This window comes from Trachypithecus francoisi, unplaced genomic scaffold (genome assembly GCF_009764315.1).
Source record: "Trachypithecus francoisi isolate TF-2019V2 unplaced genomic scaffold, Tfra_2.0 Lachesis_group4, whole genome shotgun sequence".
In the NCBI taxonomy this organism is placed as follows: domain Eukaryota; kingdom Metazoa; phylum Chordata; class Mammalia; order Primates; family Cercopithecidae; genus Trachypithecus; species Trachypithecus francoisi.
This window is the reverse complement of record NW_022681469.1, coordinates 130,888,276-130,906,330: the sequence shown is the minus strand read 5'-3', so window position 1 is coordinate 130,906,330 and position 18,055 is coordinate 130,888,276. Positions and strand designations below refer to the sequence as shown.

At 40.7% G+C, this 18,055-nt stretch overlaps 1 protein-coding gene across 8 annotated transcripts in view; it reads left to right on the top strand.

Moving 5' to 3' along the window:
- Positions 1-18,055, top strand: part of AOAH (acyloxyacyl hydrolase) — a 191,330-nt gene that overhangs the window by 125,431 nt on the left and 47,844 nt on the right. For 7 of the 8 annotated variants that reach the window (XR_004433104.1, XM_033193614.1, XM_033193612.1 and 4 more), the window contains exon 13: positions 8,684-8,766. The exons of the other annotated variant lie outside the window; for it this stretch is intronic. Coding sequence is in view for 6 of the 7 variants with exons in the window: in XM_033193614.1 (XP_033049505.1) it covers positions 8,684-8,766 (83 nt within the window). In the remaining variant the exon portion in view is untranslated. The remainder of the gene's footprint in view (positions 1-8,683; positions 8,767-18,055) is intronic. 8 annotated transcript variants of the gene reach the window in all.

Sequence of the window (18,055 nt, the reverse complement as noted above, 5' to 3'; positions counted from 1 at the left end):
TCCTATCGTGTCCTACAATGCCAATGTCACCTCACTTATAATACCTGTTTACTAATTGTCTCACACTCCACCTTCCCATGCCCAGACTCTGAGCATCCTGACTGTGGCAATCAGGTGACTTCATTTTGTAGCCCTCTTACCTAGCACAGTACATGACCCATGGCAGGCGCTCAATCAAAGAATTGCTAAACCAACTCATAAGGATATCAGTTTGCCCTTGTAGAGAGAGCTTTACAACCTGCAAACCTCCTTCACGTGCATTTTCTCAGATTGTCTAAATCAAATAAGAGTTGTTGGGATTAGCCTTTTGGGGGAAATGGTAAGGACAAAGGCAAAGGAGTATAGCTGAATTAGGAACTGCATGATGTGATATGTAAAAATAAATCAGTGTCACTTAAACCCTTGGAATTCTAGGTGTGTCCTATAATAAATATTCTGCAAGAGATTAGCAAAATTAATTAAAATATTAAATCACACAATTAACATTAAAATATTAGCCATATGTAATCAACAAATAGGAGAAAATGAATTTAAAAGAAACATCAATTCAGTAGCCAAGTGGAAAAAATGAAACAAAGAGGAGATTTGCTAAGAAGTGAATTTGGCTAATGATAAGTCAAACCTTGATGTGAATTTTTGCCCAGAATGATGTAATTTTACAACCCAGATTAATCAAAGTAAATGAACACTCTACAGATTTCTCTAGTGGAATCGTTGTAACCAACTGAAATTGAGACTTTTAGGTCACCTCAATGCTTAAATACAGATCACAGAGATAATTCATCAATATTCTTCATAAACTCTTCTATGAAATACGAGTTCCACAAGATGTTAAATGGTACTAACACACATTTCTTTTTTTTTTTTTTTTTTTTTTTTTTTGAGACGGAGTCTCGCTCTGTCGCCCGGGCTGGAGTGCAGTGGCGGGATCTCAGCTCACTGCAAGCTCCGCCTCCCGGGTTTACGCCATTCTCCTGCCTCAGCCTCCCGAGTAGCTGGGACTACAGGCGCCCACCACCTCTTTTTTTTTTTGTATTTTTTAGTAGAGACGGGGTTTCACTGTGTTAGCCAGGATGGTCTCGATCTCCTGACCTCGTGATCCGCCCGTCTCGGCCTCCCAAAGTGCTGGGATTACAGGCTTGAGCCACCGCGCCCGGCCAAAAAAACATTTCTTAAAAGATGTGTTAAGTCAAACAAGTTTTGGAAGTGTTAATTTAAATAAAGGGAAACAAGTTTATTTGGTATAAGTCTTATTATAGCCTTCACTATGCCAAAAAGCATTGTATATCCTCAAAAAAGTATAAAGCATTCAAAAATATATAAAACATTTCCTAAACTTTTTTGACCACAGAACTATGTAGAATTCGTATGTGTGTTTTATGAGAGAAATTCAAAGAAACTGGTGTTTCACAGAATATCCTTTGAGAAATGCCGTTTAGGTCATTAAAACCATCTGCTTTGTCACAACTAACCTTTTCAGGTGTATAAGCATCCACAGCCTTAAATGTCTCCATTTTATCACAGTTTAATGTTTACCCTAATACAGTGGCCTAGAATCAAACCTGGGGCTGGGAAAGGCCAGGATGGAGAAAGCTACAACTGCTTCAAGCTCAGAGAACAGGAGGGGAGGAAATCTTAGTGAGAGGTTAACCTAACAGGTAGTAAGCCTTGCCTGAGTCTAGTAGCTCATGAATTATTGAACACAATGCCTATGAAGTCTATTTCCCTGTATTATTTTTCTGGCCCAAATTCAAAATTTATCATGCTATCCTGCTAATCTTTTTGTATGTGAACTCCTAGGACCTCCTCTGTAGCCATCCTCGCCTCTGCATAATTAGCCTATTGCCAGTTCTCTGAGTCCACGATGAGTCATATTCTGTATGTTTATCACTCTCTGAGGCTGCATCTTAGTTGTTCTATGATGCAGTGAGTTAGGGGTTACACAGAACTCTGGGATGTGGCTAATATCAAAAGACTGAAAGGAATCTTAAAAGGTCTTCAATCTATCTCCCTGGCCCCATGCTGGCCTGACCTCCATCTGCATTAGAAAGAAAGTTATCCACCCTTTTCTTAAATTTTCCTAGCAGAAAAGGTTCCTGGATAAAGTCTTAAAGCCTGTCTAGTCTCTAAGTTACCTAATTTTATCCTAATTTACTCCCCGTCCTAACCCTTTACATCAAATGTCCTCAGGTATTTCTCACCAACCCTACTGCTGGAGCCTGTTTTTTGTGACTTATTCCCTAAGATTCAACCTAACGGAGCCTCATAATTTATACCCAAGCAAGTCGTGCCTCTGGACAGAGTCAGAAATTGCCTAACAGGAGGATCACCTGAGGTCAGGAGTTCGAAACCAGTCTGGCCAACATGGTGAAACCCTGTCTCTACTAAAAATACAAAAATTAGCCTGGCATGGTGGTGCACGCCTGTAATCCCAGATACTCAGGAAGCTGGGACAGGAGAATGGCTTGAACCCAGGAGGCGGAGGTTGCAGTGAATCGAGATGGCACCACTGCACTCCAGCCTGGGTGACAGAATGAGAATCTGTCTCAAAACAAACAAACAAAAAACATTGACTAAGAAATTTCATCAGAATATGCTACATCAGTCTTGCTTGAATCGTATCACATCTGGTTTACCTCAGAGATCTCTGGCAGGCTACAAAGGCTTTGGAAGAACTCCATTTTTGCCTCTTTCCAGGCAGATTCAAGGTTCTACCTTGAATCAACATAGGAGGCAATCATTTATTCCATTTTAAATCAACCTCTTTAATTTGTCTACATTACTCTTAAGGCCCATTCTTGATATTACTCTGTTTTGTTCTACTGAAATGCTTTGGGGGAGGCATTAGGAAGCTCTCAGAGAAAGTGATTTTTTTGTGTTCCCTGAGCCAATGTTGGGAAGAGTAACAGCCATTCTGTTTGAGTTTTACTCATTTTGAATTATGGTGCTGGAAATCAAAACCCAACCAGTGTGTTTTCACATGAAATGCCTGTACTGCCAGGCCCTCCAGTAGAAGGAGCTGGTGAAACTGGAAAGTTAACATGGTCCACATCTGTGCCCGGAGTTAAGGATTCAGTTCTGTAGGCATTGGGCAAAGTGTAGAGAAAAGAAATTTTAAGTACCCCTCTTGTGCATCCCTCAACTTACAAGCCCGAAAGCAGTCACCTCCTCCTAGCACATTGGACTGTATTTTGATTTACGCAACAGAACAGAAAGAGAAGAATAAAAGATCACACTGGGACACTGGATTTTTGTGGAGAAAGGAGAGCAAGAGGAGGAGGATTTAAGACCAGAATGATCATGATAGTTTAACCTCTTTATGCATAGCATCCTAGTAGCCTCAGCTTGTCCTATGACTACAAGCTCAAGATCCTGCATATATATAATTTTCTATAAAGCTATCTTCTCAATTTGCAGACATATCAAAATATTATATTGATCCCACTATATACTCAGGATTTCTGAACACTCCTTGAGAAATGCAATTCCTAAAATGTATAAGAGAGATTATAGATTTGGGATGGGGATGAAAGAAAGAGGTATCTTTTACTATGTGAAATACTTTCTAGTGCTTGGTACAAGACTTTCATCCCAAAATTCTAGATACTATTTCTAGTCAGAAATATTAATAAAATGATCCCTTATTGGTAAAGATTTCTATATTCTTATAATGAAAGATGCAACTAACTGTATCCATAATATTAATACCCACACTATTTACTCTTCATGAGCAGGATATGAGCAAAACAATATTTTGGTACATAAATTCCATTCTTAGAATGATCAAAAATACATTTGTGACTAAATAGGTAAGGATTACTTTCCCAAAGAAAAATGACTCCTCTTTATTGACCATAAAATTATTTTAGTATCAAACTCAGATCCAGTGCCCATTTCCCATCTGTTTTTCCAAAATATAATAAAATATTCAAGGCAGAGGGCATAAACGATGCACTGTATAAGGTATCCATTTCAGGCTTTTGAGTAGGCTTTTGAGTAAGATAGCAGATTGAACACAAGCATTTACATCCCTCCCTTGAAAAGCCCTACTCTAACAACAGTAAATGAATTTGTCCATGAGGACAAAGAGAACAAGAAGAGCCAACAGCCACAAAACGTTGGAAGCTAGAAATCAGACGGATGAGTGGTAACTGACTTAGTAGATTCAGGAGAGCTGCATCCTAAAGCTGGTGGGAGGGAATGCCAAGAAGCAACCCAGTTCACACTGCAGAAGCCCCAGAAGACTTGGAGATTGATTACGTGTGGGAGTTCTAGTAATGCAGGTGAGGCTAAACCAGAAGTATTGGTTGGAAGATTGCTGAAGAGCAGTTAGCTCCTCAGACCCTTTCCAACTCTCCACAGGTGGTCAACTGCCCTTCCTTACTCTGGAGTAAAACTAGAGCTTTGTTCTCTGGAAACGCTAAAGTCAAGGGCCTCTGGACTGGAAGACACCAAACATAAATGAGGACAGGAGTGTCCTACGAAAACGCATGAATGCTAAATGTTGAGGACCCTTGCCCACATGCCCCAGAGTGCTGCCAACCCAATCTGTACTCTCCTGGCTGCAGACTAGAAGACCCTTCCCTGTTGAATGTGAACATCCGAAGAGGAGAGTCCCACAGATGCTGACAGCAGGGTTTTCCAAAAAAGGCCCAGACAGTTCATCTTGCAGTGAGGGCTGTAGTCAACAAGCGCAGCTAGGGGCCCAGTTTCCAATCAAAATCAGTCAATTTTTTAGCTGGCAACCAGCTTCAATATTTAAAAATAAGCCTATAACCCAGGATCATCACACATCTGAAGGAAACCTCAAACATGAAAAACAATGCAAAAACAAAGGGGAAAAAAGCAACTTAGAGAAACCGAGACTATGTACTAAGGGAGATAAAACTTTTTAGAAAGTTTAATAGCTTACATATTTAAATAACTGAAATTAATATCTTCAAAAAGGTAAAAGAATCCTATAGCAGACAAGTGCTTCAAAAAAGGATAAAAGAAGATGTTACATTCATAAAACAAGAACATTAAAATTAAAACGATATCCAAAGAACCAATAAGGCCATTTGTAAATTATTCTGGTTAAAGCAGATGACATTCATAGAAAGATTAAAAAATAAAGTTGAGGATATTATCCAGAAAATGGAGAAAAAGCACCATGACATGAAAATAGGACAGAGAAACAGGGAAAATTACAAGACCAGTTCAGATGACCCAATAGTTGTAGGAAAAAAGAAAAAGGAAGAAATATCAATGAAATAATTTAAGGACATCTCTCAAAACTGAACATCATGAATTTCCAAGTTGAAAGGATTTATCAAAGGTCTAACACTGTGAGTAAAATCAGACACACACCAAGCCTGCCATCATAACATTTCAGAACACTTGGAATGAAATGCTACCATAGGCTTTCAAAAGATAAAGACACAGAATTGCCTTATACTTAACAACGCTGGGGAGGCTAAAAGCCAAAATCAGTCAATTCCTTCAGACTTGTGAAGGGAAAAAATCGTAACTGTGATGGTTAATACTGAGTGTCAACTTGATTGGATTGAAGTATACAACATATTGATCCTGGGTGTGTCTGTGAGGGTGTTGCCAAAGGAGATTAACATTTGAGTCAGTGGCCTGGGAAAGGCAGACCCAACCTTAATCTGGGTGGGCACAATCTAATCAGCTGCTAGCGTGGCTAGAATAGAAGCAGGCAGAAAAAATGTGCAAAGAGAGACTGGCCAGGCCTCCCAGCCTACATCTTTCTCCCATGCTGGATGCTTCCTGACCTGGAACATCAGACTCCAGGTTCTTCAGTTTTGGAACTTGAACTGGTTCTCCTTGCTCCTCAGCCTGCCTACAGCCTATTATGGGACTTGTGAGAGTATGAGTTAATACTTAATATATGTATATTCCATTAGTTCTGTCCCTCTGGAGAACCCTGACTAATACCTAATACAGATTTATATTATTGTTGTGTAACAAACTGCCCCAAACTTTCGTGGCTTAAAACAATAGTCATTTTATTATATCTCACAATTTGGGGGGTTGAGGAATTCAGGCAGAGCTTGGCTGGCCAATTATTCCTCTCTATATGACATTATGGTTACTCGATGACATCACCTAATGGCTGGGCTGGGCTGGAGGATCTAAGATGGCTTCACTCACATGATGTGCCTGGGAAAGGACAGCTGGGAAGGCTGAGTTCAGTTCAGCTACGTAGGGCCTTTTTTTTTAAATAGGTTTTTTTTTTTAAAGCAGTTTTAGGCTTATGAAAAATTTGAGGTGATTGAAACATGGAGGCAGATTTCTCATGCATGGTTTAGCACCATCCCTGTTGGTACTGTCCTCAAGATAGTGAGTGAGTTCTCATGAAATCTTGTCATTTAAATGTGTGTAGCACATTTGCTTGCTCTCCTACTCCTGCTTTTTCCATGTGACATGCCTGTTCCCCTTTGACCTTCTGCCATGATTAGAAGCTTCCTGAGACCTCCCCAGGAACAGATGCTGCTATGCTTCCTTTATACCCTGCAGAACCATAAGCCAATTAAACCTCTTTTCTTATAAATTACCCAGTCTCAGGTATTCCTTTATAGCAATATTAGAATAGGCTAATACAATGATAAATACTTAGAAAATTAAGGAAAGAAACAAAAGGCAGTTATTAACTCTACAGAAATAAAAAAGTTAGAAAGAAAATAGAAAGCAATCATTGATTAGTTGTCAATAGCTAAATCCTCTTCTAGAGTAGAAAGTGAACAATGTTAAAGACTAACAATCAAGAAGTAGTCTTAAAAGTATATTACTTAGAGATGAGGAGAAAAATATCAAAAGACCCAGCCAATTAAGGCTGGAATTAGTTGCCTGTGGAAATGGAGAAATGGAGAGTGGAGGGAGGTGTGGGGTTGCTATTTATCATCACAAGTCTTATATACACACATAGGTAAGTTATTTGGTTCTATGAGACTCACCACCTCAAGTCTTTGTTGATTTTAGCTTCTCAATTAGACTTCCTTTGGCCACTCTAATTCTCATTTCCTTTTTTTGTAGAATTTATAACTTTCTACATATTCTATCATTTGTCTTTTCCTGTTGAAATATCAGCAACACAGAAGCAGAGATCATGTATTTTAATTTTCCAGTATAACTCAGTGCCTAGAACAAAACTTGGAATATAGCAGGTGCTCAATAAGCATCTATTAAGTAAATTACTTTTTAAGCTATGTGCATGGGTAGCTTTGATTGTAAAAAATAAGTACATTATTCACCTCAAAATTATACTATGAAGCAAAAACCTCACACTTAAAATATTGCTCAGGCATCATGGCCTTCTATTAAAAACATTATCGTTGGTTTTCTCAGACTTCAAAAAAAGGACACTATTTTCTATGCATCTTGAATGCCCAAACACAATATATGCTTACCTTTCTGAAGCACTGAGACAGTTGCCAAGCACTGTAATACAATTAGTAAGATTTCATATAACACTTAATAATTGGTGATTGTATGTAAGGTTGTGAGATGCGAACTTATTATAATGAAAAGAAGATAAAATACATTTGAAGATTACTCAAATATTTTGAGCTAAGTTATTATTTTTTAGTTTACATCTGGTCTTGTTTTAAAGATTTTAGGAAGCCTATAAAAGTTTAGAGAACATAACATTTAATTACATTTAAACCAAATTTTGTTGCATTAATTAAACTACTTACATCTCAATTAAGCAAAAGAAAATGAAAAATCAAAGATGAGACAAAAGAGAGCCAAGAAAATGACTTAGAATATGTATAATTATAGCTTGATACTGGTGTCAAATTTGTCTGTAAGCTCTTTGTTCATTAGTATTAGATTCAAGGAACAGAGATTCAACATATATGACTTCATTTCTCTCACACAGAAAGGTTTAGAAAATGTGCAGTCTGGAATTGATATGGGAGCTCATCTCCACCCAGTTCTCAGGAACTCCTTCCAGCTCACCCCTCTGCCTTCTCAGTGTGGACCTTATTCCCATAGTTTAAGATGGCAGCATTCCTGTTCTGGGCAAGAGACTGGAGAAAGGGTACAAAGAAGGAACGAGAATCACCATCCAATGGCTTCCTAAGAAACATTACCAGAAATCGCCACTGGATAGTTCTAATCCCATCTCATCTCACCCAGAACTTAGTGATGTGCCACTCCTAGCTGCAAGAGAAGCTGGAAAATGCAATCATCATTCTGGACAGACATGGGTCTTGCTAAAAATTCTATTAGATGCATGAAGGGAGAATAAAGCTGAAAGACAATAAGTGTCAACCACAGCTTGATAGCAAACAAAAAAAAAAAAGAAGAGAAAGGAAACATGGTCAGGTTCAAAATAACAGAGTTGGTAAAGATGAGCAATTGCTCAAGAAATGTACAGCAGCTCTTGGTAAAAAGTATTTGAAAGGGATGATTCTAGAGGTCTTTGTACAGAAGAAAAAGTTTTATGTCTTCAACAGTATTCTTACGACACTCATACAACTCAATTTCATAGAACTGCTTCTCATAATGAAACTGCCAATATTACATTCACAGTTCAGAGAAAACTTGTCAGCAGAGATTTGATTTTTTGAGTTCATTTTAACTGTATTTTTTAAAAAGCATGATGAAAACATGGTTTTTTAAAACTTCTTTATGTGACTATCCTGACCTTAAATATATACATATATATTTGTTTCAGGATTAAAAAAAAATCTATTTACCTTCGCTTATGGAAAAGAAACCACTGTAATCACAGGGACTACCAGAATATTTCAAGAAATGGTACGTAACTTTCCATTTAAGCCTTCATCAGTGTCCCTGTAGTGACTGATTTTATTTCATAAGTACCTCAAAAGCTGAGATTCAGATAACAAGGATCACAGAATAAAATTAACAGTCTCCCTTCCAACACCATTGCCCTCTCTGAAAGAAGGGCCCTGTGCTTAGAACAATTTACCCACAGTAAAGGAGAACAAAAACAACCTGCAGTCAAGGGATTGACCAAGAGAGCAGATCATTCGTCCAACAGCAAAGTTCTAGCAAGGCCAAGGCACAGGATGTTTGAGGCTCAGGAGGCAAGACCTAAATGAGCAGTAGCAGAACAAGAGCTGAGCAAAACTAAGGTCATTGCAAAAGCTCTGCCCTCTCATATGGTGCAAGGTCTCCCACGTTTCTGCTGGAGTTGGAGTTTTCAGTTTCACCTGTGTGGGTTTCAGCCTTCCACCTTGGACCTGGAGGTGGTCTATTGCCACAAGATTCTGATGGAACTTCTGATTGATAAGCCATGGCCTGGCTAACGCCTAATGAATTGCCAAGTAATGTTTTGTAACACCGTAATGCAGAGATAGTAAACAGTGTATGTGTTGCCATTCTGTCTTCCTAAGCCTGGGAAAGATATTGCTAATCAGCCTTGGCACTCTTGTCTGCTACACTCTGATTCTGCCTCAGCAGTTCTTGAAACACAGCACGTCTGACAATCATCATCAACAAATTAGGCTTGGCACATGAAGTTAAACCTATTTGCCATCCCTGTGCTATCTCTAATTAACAAAAGATGTTGAGGAATTTTCCAAGCATCAAGTGTTTAAACTAAATACGTGACCTACAAATAATGTATTTCTTATAACAAATATTCTATACAGAATAAATGCTCTCCTCTTCTAAGAACAATACAGATTTTTTTTAGTAATGAAATAATTACTGCCATTAACTGAACTCTTACCAAGTGCTAAGAACACTTTATGTTTATTTCTGTTAATCCTTTCAACAACAGACACTGTAAGGCAAGTATTATTACATTTCCTCAGTACTAAGATACTATTGATTGTAATAGCTCTAAGCAGTGTTGAGGGAGGGAAAGAAAGGAAAAATTACAATGTACCCATTGATTGCAGCATTCAGCTCAATACCAAATGTGTTAAGATATACTTCTCAGAGTTGGGCATTAAAATAATATTCACACTGTCGCAATTGGGGAAATGGAGGCATAGAGAAGCCAAGAACCTCTTCCCCAGCCACAAAGAGAGTAAGTTATAGAGGAGACACTTCTACACACGTTGTCTCACTCCACTCAGATACCAACAAAGATAATACAGTCAATGGGCTGTGATCCCAGATGATCTGCAGAAAGAGATCGGCCTCATCCCTCTACAAGTGAACACAACCAATAGTTAATGGACAGTTACAGTCAAATCTGGCCATGTGACTCATCACAGATACAAAGTGAACATTAGGTCTGTGGCTGCACTTTCTTTTTCCTTTAGGGAGATACTCAAACAGCCCCCAACACTGTCAAATACCCTCTGTCAATGAAGATTATAAAAAACAAAACACAAAAAACTCATCTGTGAGGAATATTATGCAGCCCTAGAAAGTGATGGCTAAAGGTCAAATATATTTTTATTTAGAAAGACAAAACACTGCCAAAAGAAAAATCGGGATATAAAATTGAATCATACAATTCAGTTTCTACCATATTTTTAAAAGGGAAAAAAGGTAGACTTAGGAAAGATTGGTAGAAAATATAGAAAATCATTGTGTTTGATAAATTATGGGTGATTGCTTTCATTTTTTTCTGCTTTTCTGTTTCCTGATGATTTTATTTTTATATAGAAAAAACCTTTAAAAAATTTTGACAGAAACTGAGTCTAAGGAGTAGCACAGGGCTTGTCCAAGGTTCCATAGCCAAAGGTATGAGGTTAGAGCAGGACGCTGAGCAATAGGATTCTGCCAGAAATGCAGGCTGCAAGCTGCTCTTTGTCATTTGTGACTCTAATTCAGCATTTCTCCTTCACAACACCCAGGTGTACAAAGTCAACATCACCTTTCTACCCACAATAAATGCAGTGATCTTTCATAAAATCATGAAGACCAGAGTAAGATAATCCAAAAAGTATACCTAGGACAATTGATAGTAAATGGCTGTCCTTTTGTGATCTGCTGTCTTGACAACATTCCTTTAAAATTCAGATCGCAAAGACAAAAGGGGGGACAGGAGACAGGAGGAGAACCTAATCATGTCAAAATGTGCTCGAAGGCTGTGGTTTTTGTCAGACTTTTGTCTAATGAATATTTGCCGGGGAAGAGGGATATTTTCTTCCTTTTCTTTGAATTTGCAGTCCTTAGAAATGCATAAAATGTATACTTTGTCTAGTATTCTTTGACTATCCTCGACTATTTTTCTAAGACTGTAATTCTAAAAAGATTTTTTGTAGTTTCTCAGTTACTCGTTATTTAATGTTCTGGTTATATTCTCCAGCCCCTCTTCCTATTTTCTCTTGTATTTCCTTGCTATGGACTTTCTTTGGATATCATGCAGCATGTAACCTGACTACCCACGTCAAATTACTTCAATTATTCTCCAAGGTTTTTATTAGATATAGGAAAAGTCAGCTTTTCACATTCTGCATATTTATGGGGTTACACTGATTTTTCAGAACCAGCAAGAGAGAAAGGGAAAAAAGGGAAGAGTCGAATAGAATACTAAAGTGTTTCTAAAAAATTCGGTAGTAAGAATTAAAGAAACAGTTCCTATTTTCATCCTGATCCTTATGTAAGAGATCTCAAAAACATCTATACATAACTCTATTATGAACCCCGGTCAGTGATTATAACACTTTTTTTTATTTTTTTGAGACAGAGTCTCGCTCTGTCACCCAGGCTGGAGTGCAGTGGTGCAATCTCAGCTCACTACAACCTCCACTTCTGGGGTTCAAGCTATCCCCCTACCTCAGCCTCCCAAGTAGCGGGGATTACAGGCACGCGCCATTACGCCCAGCTATTTTTTGTATTTTTAGTAGAGACGGGGTTTCACCATGTTCGCCAGGCTGGTCTCAAACTCCTCACCTCAGATAATCCACCAGCCTTGGCCTCCCAAAGCGCTGGGATTACAGGCGTGAGCCACTGTGCCTGACCCTATAACGCATTTTAAAATGGAGAATGGGGAAGTCATCTTTAATCCAAGGAACGATTCTCTGCTGCAGGGGTTAGGAATGGCAAGGGTCCTGCCAAGTCTTTTTTACAATCAAGAGAGGAGGGGCTTGCAGTGGCTCTCAGAACTTCCTAGACACCAAAATGGCCCAGAGTGGGAGGCAGCCTGTACATGGAAGAGGGAAGGACAGAAGAACTGCAGAGCTGGCTGGCTCCTCTGGTCCTTCTCTGAAATGGAAAATAGGGCCCCGAAAACAGAGAGCAGAGCCTTTCCTCTCCTGATTGCCTCATATAATTGTCTCTTTTCCTTGAAGTATAAAGTAGACTGGTTTTGAATTTGGGTCCGGGAATTGATGCGTGGCTTGGGCTGATCACTGAATGTCTCTTGCCTGTTTCTGCATCTGTAAAATGGGGATCACAGTTCAGTGAGCACAGTTGCCAAAGGTGACCCTGGATCTCATTCACGGTTACCCAAACAACAAACCAGCCTGAGTGGGCCATCTTCCCCATTCTCCTGGGGAGAGGCTGCACCCAAACTCAGTGGGATGAGGCAGTGCTGGAGATAGCTGCCTTCTCATCTTTTGCAAACTCAGCTTTTCCCCATTAAAGCCAGTTTTTAAAATTATGCCATGTGACATTGTGGAATTCATAACAAAACCCGGTGCCTGACTGGCCAGACGCGGCTTACCTTGCACACAAGGATGGGAACGGTACATACCTGCGCTTCAGGGGGCTGCTGAAGGCTGAATGAGAAACACAGGGCTTCATGAATGTCCAGCATTAGGGTACCGCTGAAACAGTGCTGCTAATTCCACCTACCACCTGTATTATTACTTACTCAGTGGTTTTGAAAAACATTTGGTTTTTCTTTCTTTTCTTTCCTTCTTTTCTTTCTTTTTTTTTTTTCTTTTTGAGACAGGATCTCACTCTGTCACTCAGGCTGGAGCACGGTGGAGGACCTGGGTTCAAGTGATCCTCCCAAGTCTTGGAACCGCAGGCATTTACCACCACACCTGATTATTTTTATTTTTTATTTATTTACTTTTATTTATTTTTATTTTTTTGGTAGAAACAGGGACCTCACTATGTTGTCAAAGCTGGTCTTGAACTCTTGGGCTCAAGCAATCCTCTTGACTCAGCCTCCCTAAAAGCTGGGATTATAGGCATGAGCCACTGTGCCTGGCCCAATCATTTTTTCAATGTCAAAAGATTTTTTGTCATTGTTAGCAGTAATTTTTTTTTTTTTTTATTGCTGCATAACAGATGTACAGATCTTCAGGGTACATGTGATCACTTGATACATTCATATAATCAAATCACGGTAACTGGGATATCCCTCACCCTAAATACGTATCTTTTCTGTATGCTAGGAACATTCTGATTTATTCTCTTATAGCTATTTTGAAATGTACACTAGATTAATGTTAACTACACTTGCCCTACTAGTCTATGGAACACCAGGTCATATTTCTTCTATCTATCTGTATATTTGCACCCATTAATCAACTTCAAAAAATTTTTAAGAGAAACAAGTTGATTTGAAAAAAATAAAAATAAATTCAAAAGCTATATGTTAATAATAAGAAGGCCTGTGGCTCCTAGAGTTAGAGGGCAGCAGAAGGGCTCTAGGATTGGATACCCAGATCCTAAGAGAGAGCAGCCGGCGGGAGGGTAGCTGGGGGTGGCTGGATTGGCCTTGAGTATCAGGCAGAAAGAAGGGGTTCCCTCTGCAAGGAAAAGGCTGGGCTAGCGACAGGAGTGGGAAGTGATGGAAACTAAGATTGACAGAAGTGAGCAGCAGCAGACGGACTCCTGAGAGGCAGGAGATGGCTGCAGCCTGGGGAGTGGGCTCAGGACTCCATTTGGGGAGGAGCCAGGGTGTAAGGGCAGGAATTAACGGGGAGATGAGACAGTGCTGAAGGCCAGGCAGCTAAAGAAGCCCTGAGGATGGTGGGCTAAGGATTGGAAGGGGCTGGAAAGCAGCCTTGGCTGATTGAGCTGGGAACTCTGGGACATGCTGGGGGTGAAGGCTTAAGGTAGAGGAGAAGCAGATGAGGGGTTTCAGCCTCTCTCCAGCAAAAAATGCCCTCCCTTTGGGGAATACACCATCAGCAAATGACTCTGGCAGCACCCAGCTGAGGAGGCCACGGGTGCAAAAGTGGACCCTGAGCTGCCTCCTACCCCTGTGCTGTATATTTCACTCATCGAGACCTGGGCATTAATCCTGGAGGCCTCATTCTCAGTGAGGATTCAGTAAATACTAGACTTTATTCATCCCTCCCTGTCCTGTGTGATCTCGTGCCCCCACGCCCAGCAGAATGGGTCAGCCACTCCACCTGGCTCAGCAGGCCAGCCCTTTGTTCACGCCTCCGTTGTTGCACTTTCCTTGGTGTATGGTTCAGTAATTTGCTTTAAGACTGATGTCCAGTTACATGGGGAACAGGAGCCACACGGGGCCGATATTAGCTCAGCCTCTGTTTCGCATAGCAGGGACTTGTGCATCTAACACACATTTTTTTTTTAAACCTAAATAATTCAGGAGTCCCATTAAACCTTTGAGAAGAGCTAAAGCACAATTTGTAATTCAACTGAATCCAGCTTGCCAACTGGAAAACCTTAATGGTGGGCAAAAAACACAACTGGCAAGATTACGTTTCATTTAAAATAAAATGTAAGAACCACTACAAGATATTACCTCACACCAGTTAGAATGCTCACTATCAAAAAGGCAGCAGACAACAAACTTAGGATGTGGAGAAACTGGAACCCTTGTACACTGTTGGTGGAAAGACAAAGTGGTATAGCTGCTCTGGAAAACAGTACGGAGGTTCCTCCAAAATGACAAATTAAACTCCCAGATGATCCAGCCGTCTCACTTCCGGGTATTTATCCAAAAGAATTGAGGATCTCAAAGAGATGTGTGCACTCCTGTGTTCATGGAGGCATTCTTCGCGATAGCCAGGAGGCGGAAACAACCTAAATGTTCATCAACAGATGAACGGATCAAGAAAATGTGGTGTCTGCATACACAGTGGAATACCATTCAGCCTTTAAAACAGAGGACACCCTGAACATGCAGCAACACAGATGGATCTTGAGGACATTATGCTAAGTGAAATAAGCCAGTCACAGAAGGATGAATACTGCCCGATTCTACTTACACGAGCCATCTAAGTAGTCAAACTCACAGAAGCAGACAGTAGAATGGTGGTTGCCTGTGACTGGGGGAAAGGGAGGGAAATGGGGAGCTGATGTTCAACTGGTTTAAAATGTCAGTTATGCAAGATGAATAAATCCTAGGGAACTGCTGTGTAACGTTGTGCCTAGAGATGACAGTACTGTATTGTCCACTTAAAAATCCATTAAGAGAGGCCGGGCGCGGTGGCTCAAGCCTGTAATCCCAGCACTTTGGGAGGCCGAGACGGGCGGATCACGAGGTCAGGAGATCGAGACCATCCTGGCTAATACAGTGAAACCCCGTCTCTACTAAAAATACAAAAAAACTAGCCGGGCGAGGTGGTGGGCGCCTGTAGTCCCAGCTACTCCGGAGGCTGAGGGAGGAGAATGGCGTAAACCCGGGAGGCGGAGCTTGCAGTGAGCTGAGATCCGGTCACTGTACTCCAGCCTGGGCGACAGAGCGAGACTCCGTCTGAAAAAAAAAAAATAAATAAATAAATCCATTAAGAGAACAGTTCTCATGTTAAGTGTTCTTACCACAATAAAACAAAAAAATAGATTAAAGACAAAAAATAAAATCAAGAGTAGAAGAAAAACAAATATTAAAGTGGTATAAAACATATTTTTAAGTAGGGGCTGGGCCCGGTGGCCCATGCCTGTAATCCCAGCACTTTGGGAGGCTGAGGTGGGTGGATCACTTGAGGTCAGGAGTTTGAGACCAGCCTGGCCAGCATGGTGAAACCTCATCTCTACTAAAAATACAGAAAAGTAGCCAGGCGTGGTGGCAGGAGCCTGTAATCCCAGCTACTCAGGAGGCTGAGGCAAGAGAATCACTTAAACTCGGGAGGTGGAGGTTGCAGTGAGCTGAGATCGTGCCATTGCACTCCGGCCTGGGCAACAAGAGTGGAAACTCTATCTTAGAAAAAAATATATATATATATATATGTGTGTGTGTGTAAATCTGGTAGTTTTATATATATACATATAAATCTGGTAGTTTTATATATATATAAATCTGATATATATATATTTTTTTGTTTTGTTTTTAAGTAAATAAAAATCCGTAAGGCACATACTTCTAAAGTAAACAAGACTCATCTGCTTTTGAACACAAACCAATCCCAGGTCTGAATTTGCACTGCGGCCGCCCATGGCCTGCAGAGAAGGCACTGAGATGCACACAGGTACTCTTTACAGTTTCCAAACAAGACTTTCCTCACTTGGAATATAATGTCTTTGTCACTGGCAGCCTTCCTCATTTTGTTTTAGCAAGCTTAGCAAAAGCTTTGTATAAACACCTGTTTGGGTTGTTTTGTTTTCAGAAATTCAAAAGTGCGTAATGGCATGTTTTCCTGGGAGCAGTCTTCTATTCATACAGTGAGGGAACTCCTCTCTCTGTGCACCCACTTACAGGGAGCGCGGGGAGCAGAGGACTCACATGAAGTGTCTAGATATTTAAAAAAAAAAATGAGAATTTTAATACTTCATGGAAGTGCCTGTGTTTACACCCTCACCTGCCCCTCCTCCCACCCCCTTATGCAGACCATGTTTGGTCTGGAACCTAGTAGGCTGCCCCCCATTCCCAATCCACACTCTGAAAAAAAACTCATCTTGCTTGTTCCCTTCTTTGGGCTTTGGTTAAACCATCTGCAAAATGAGAGAGAAGCTGGCAGACCTAGAGAAACTAGAAAAGGGGCACGATTCAGGCCAGTATATGCAATTCATATTCAGGTCAGGAAGGCTAAGGAGAGGGGAAAGAGAAGGGGAGAGGATAAGAGAAACGTGGGCAGAGAAGGGGTGAAGAAAGAGTTTCTGAAGGGGACTGAGGAGGGAGGCCCTGGGGCAGAACCGGAGTGAAGGGAAACTCCAGAAGAGAGGGGAACTGAGTGTGCATGGCAGATATGCTCTGAGCACACCTTGGTCCTGCCTCTGGATGCCTGTTGGACTGTGTTTTCTCAATACAGCACTGCTCTGAGAATGAACCACAGGAGAAAGGAGGACGATGACTTAGGTGCCCAATGAGTCAGAAAGGCTTGCAAGAGTGAGGAACAGCTCCAGAGAGTTGACCAGGCCCTGGCTGTTGAGAGACACCAAAATATTTCCCTGCAAAATATGCCTCTTTGACATAAGGACTATTTTGAGCTAAAGGCCATTGAGAACCAGCAGATGCAAGGACAGTTATTTTATAAAGGAAATTTACATTTGTAAAAGTGTCTCCTGCTCCCTGTACCAGGAAGAGAAGGACTCTTAACACCTGTTTTCAGTGGGGAAGGCACCTTACCCTTAAACTTAAATCTGCGTAACAAACCTTACTAAACAACCCCGATTTACCATATTTTTCCTCCTTACCTTCCCATAACTTGCCTCCCCAACTCAGAAACCCGAATCCCCTTGCCTTTAGCCTAAGATGATATATATAAACCCAAGTTCTAACTGCCCCTTTGGGTTCCACATCACTGGGTGCTCCCATGTATACACGTGCCATGCACATATTAATAAACTTCTGTTTCTTTTCTCTTGGGAATCTGCCTTTGGCCACTCTAATGTACAGGGCACCAGCTGCAAAGCCTAAGCTGGGTAAAGGAAAGGATATTTTTTTTCCTCCTCTACAGTGTCCAGCAGAAGGAGAGATGCTGCCTCTGGGAGATATCCTAACAAGAGTAGACATGAGGGAGCAGTCCATCCTGCTGCTGACCTAAAGAAAGCTGACAGAAAAAAATTTGCTTCCTCAATAGGCAAGAGAATTGTCAAAGGAACTTGCCCTGGGCTCAAAAACACCTTACTACAAGCCAGAAAGAACAGGTTGATGTCCTCACTGGCCCTAGACAGTTAATCATATGTTTTACCCACCAGTATTACCAGGAACCATTGTTCAGGGCCCAATTCTCCGGAGCCATCCATTAGCAGAATGTGTGAATTTAGCTGGAGAGTTGTTTGAGGTTGCTGTTACTACTTTTACAGATTT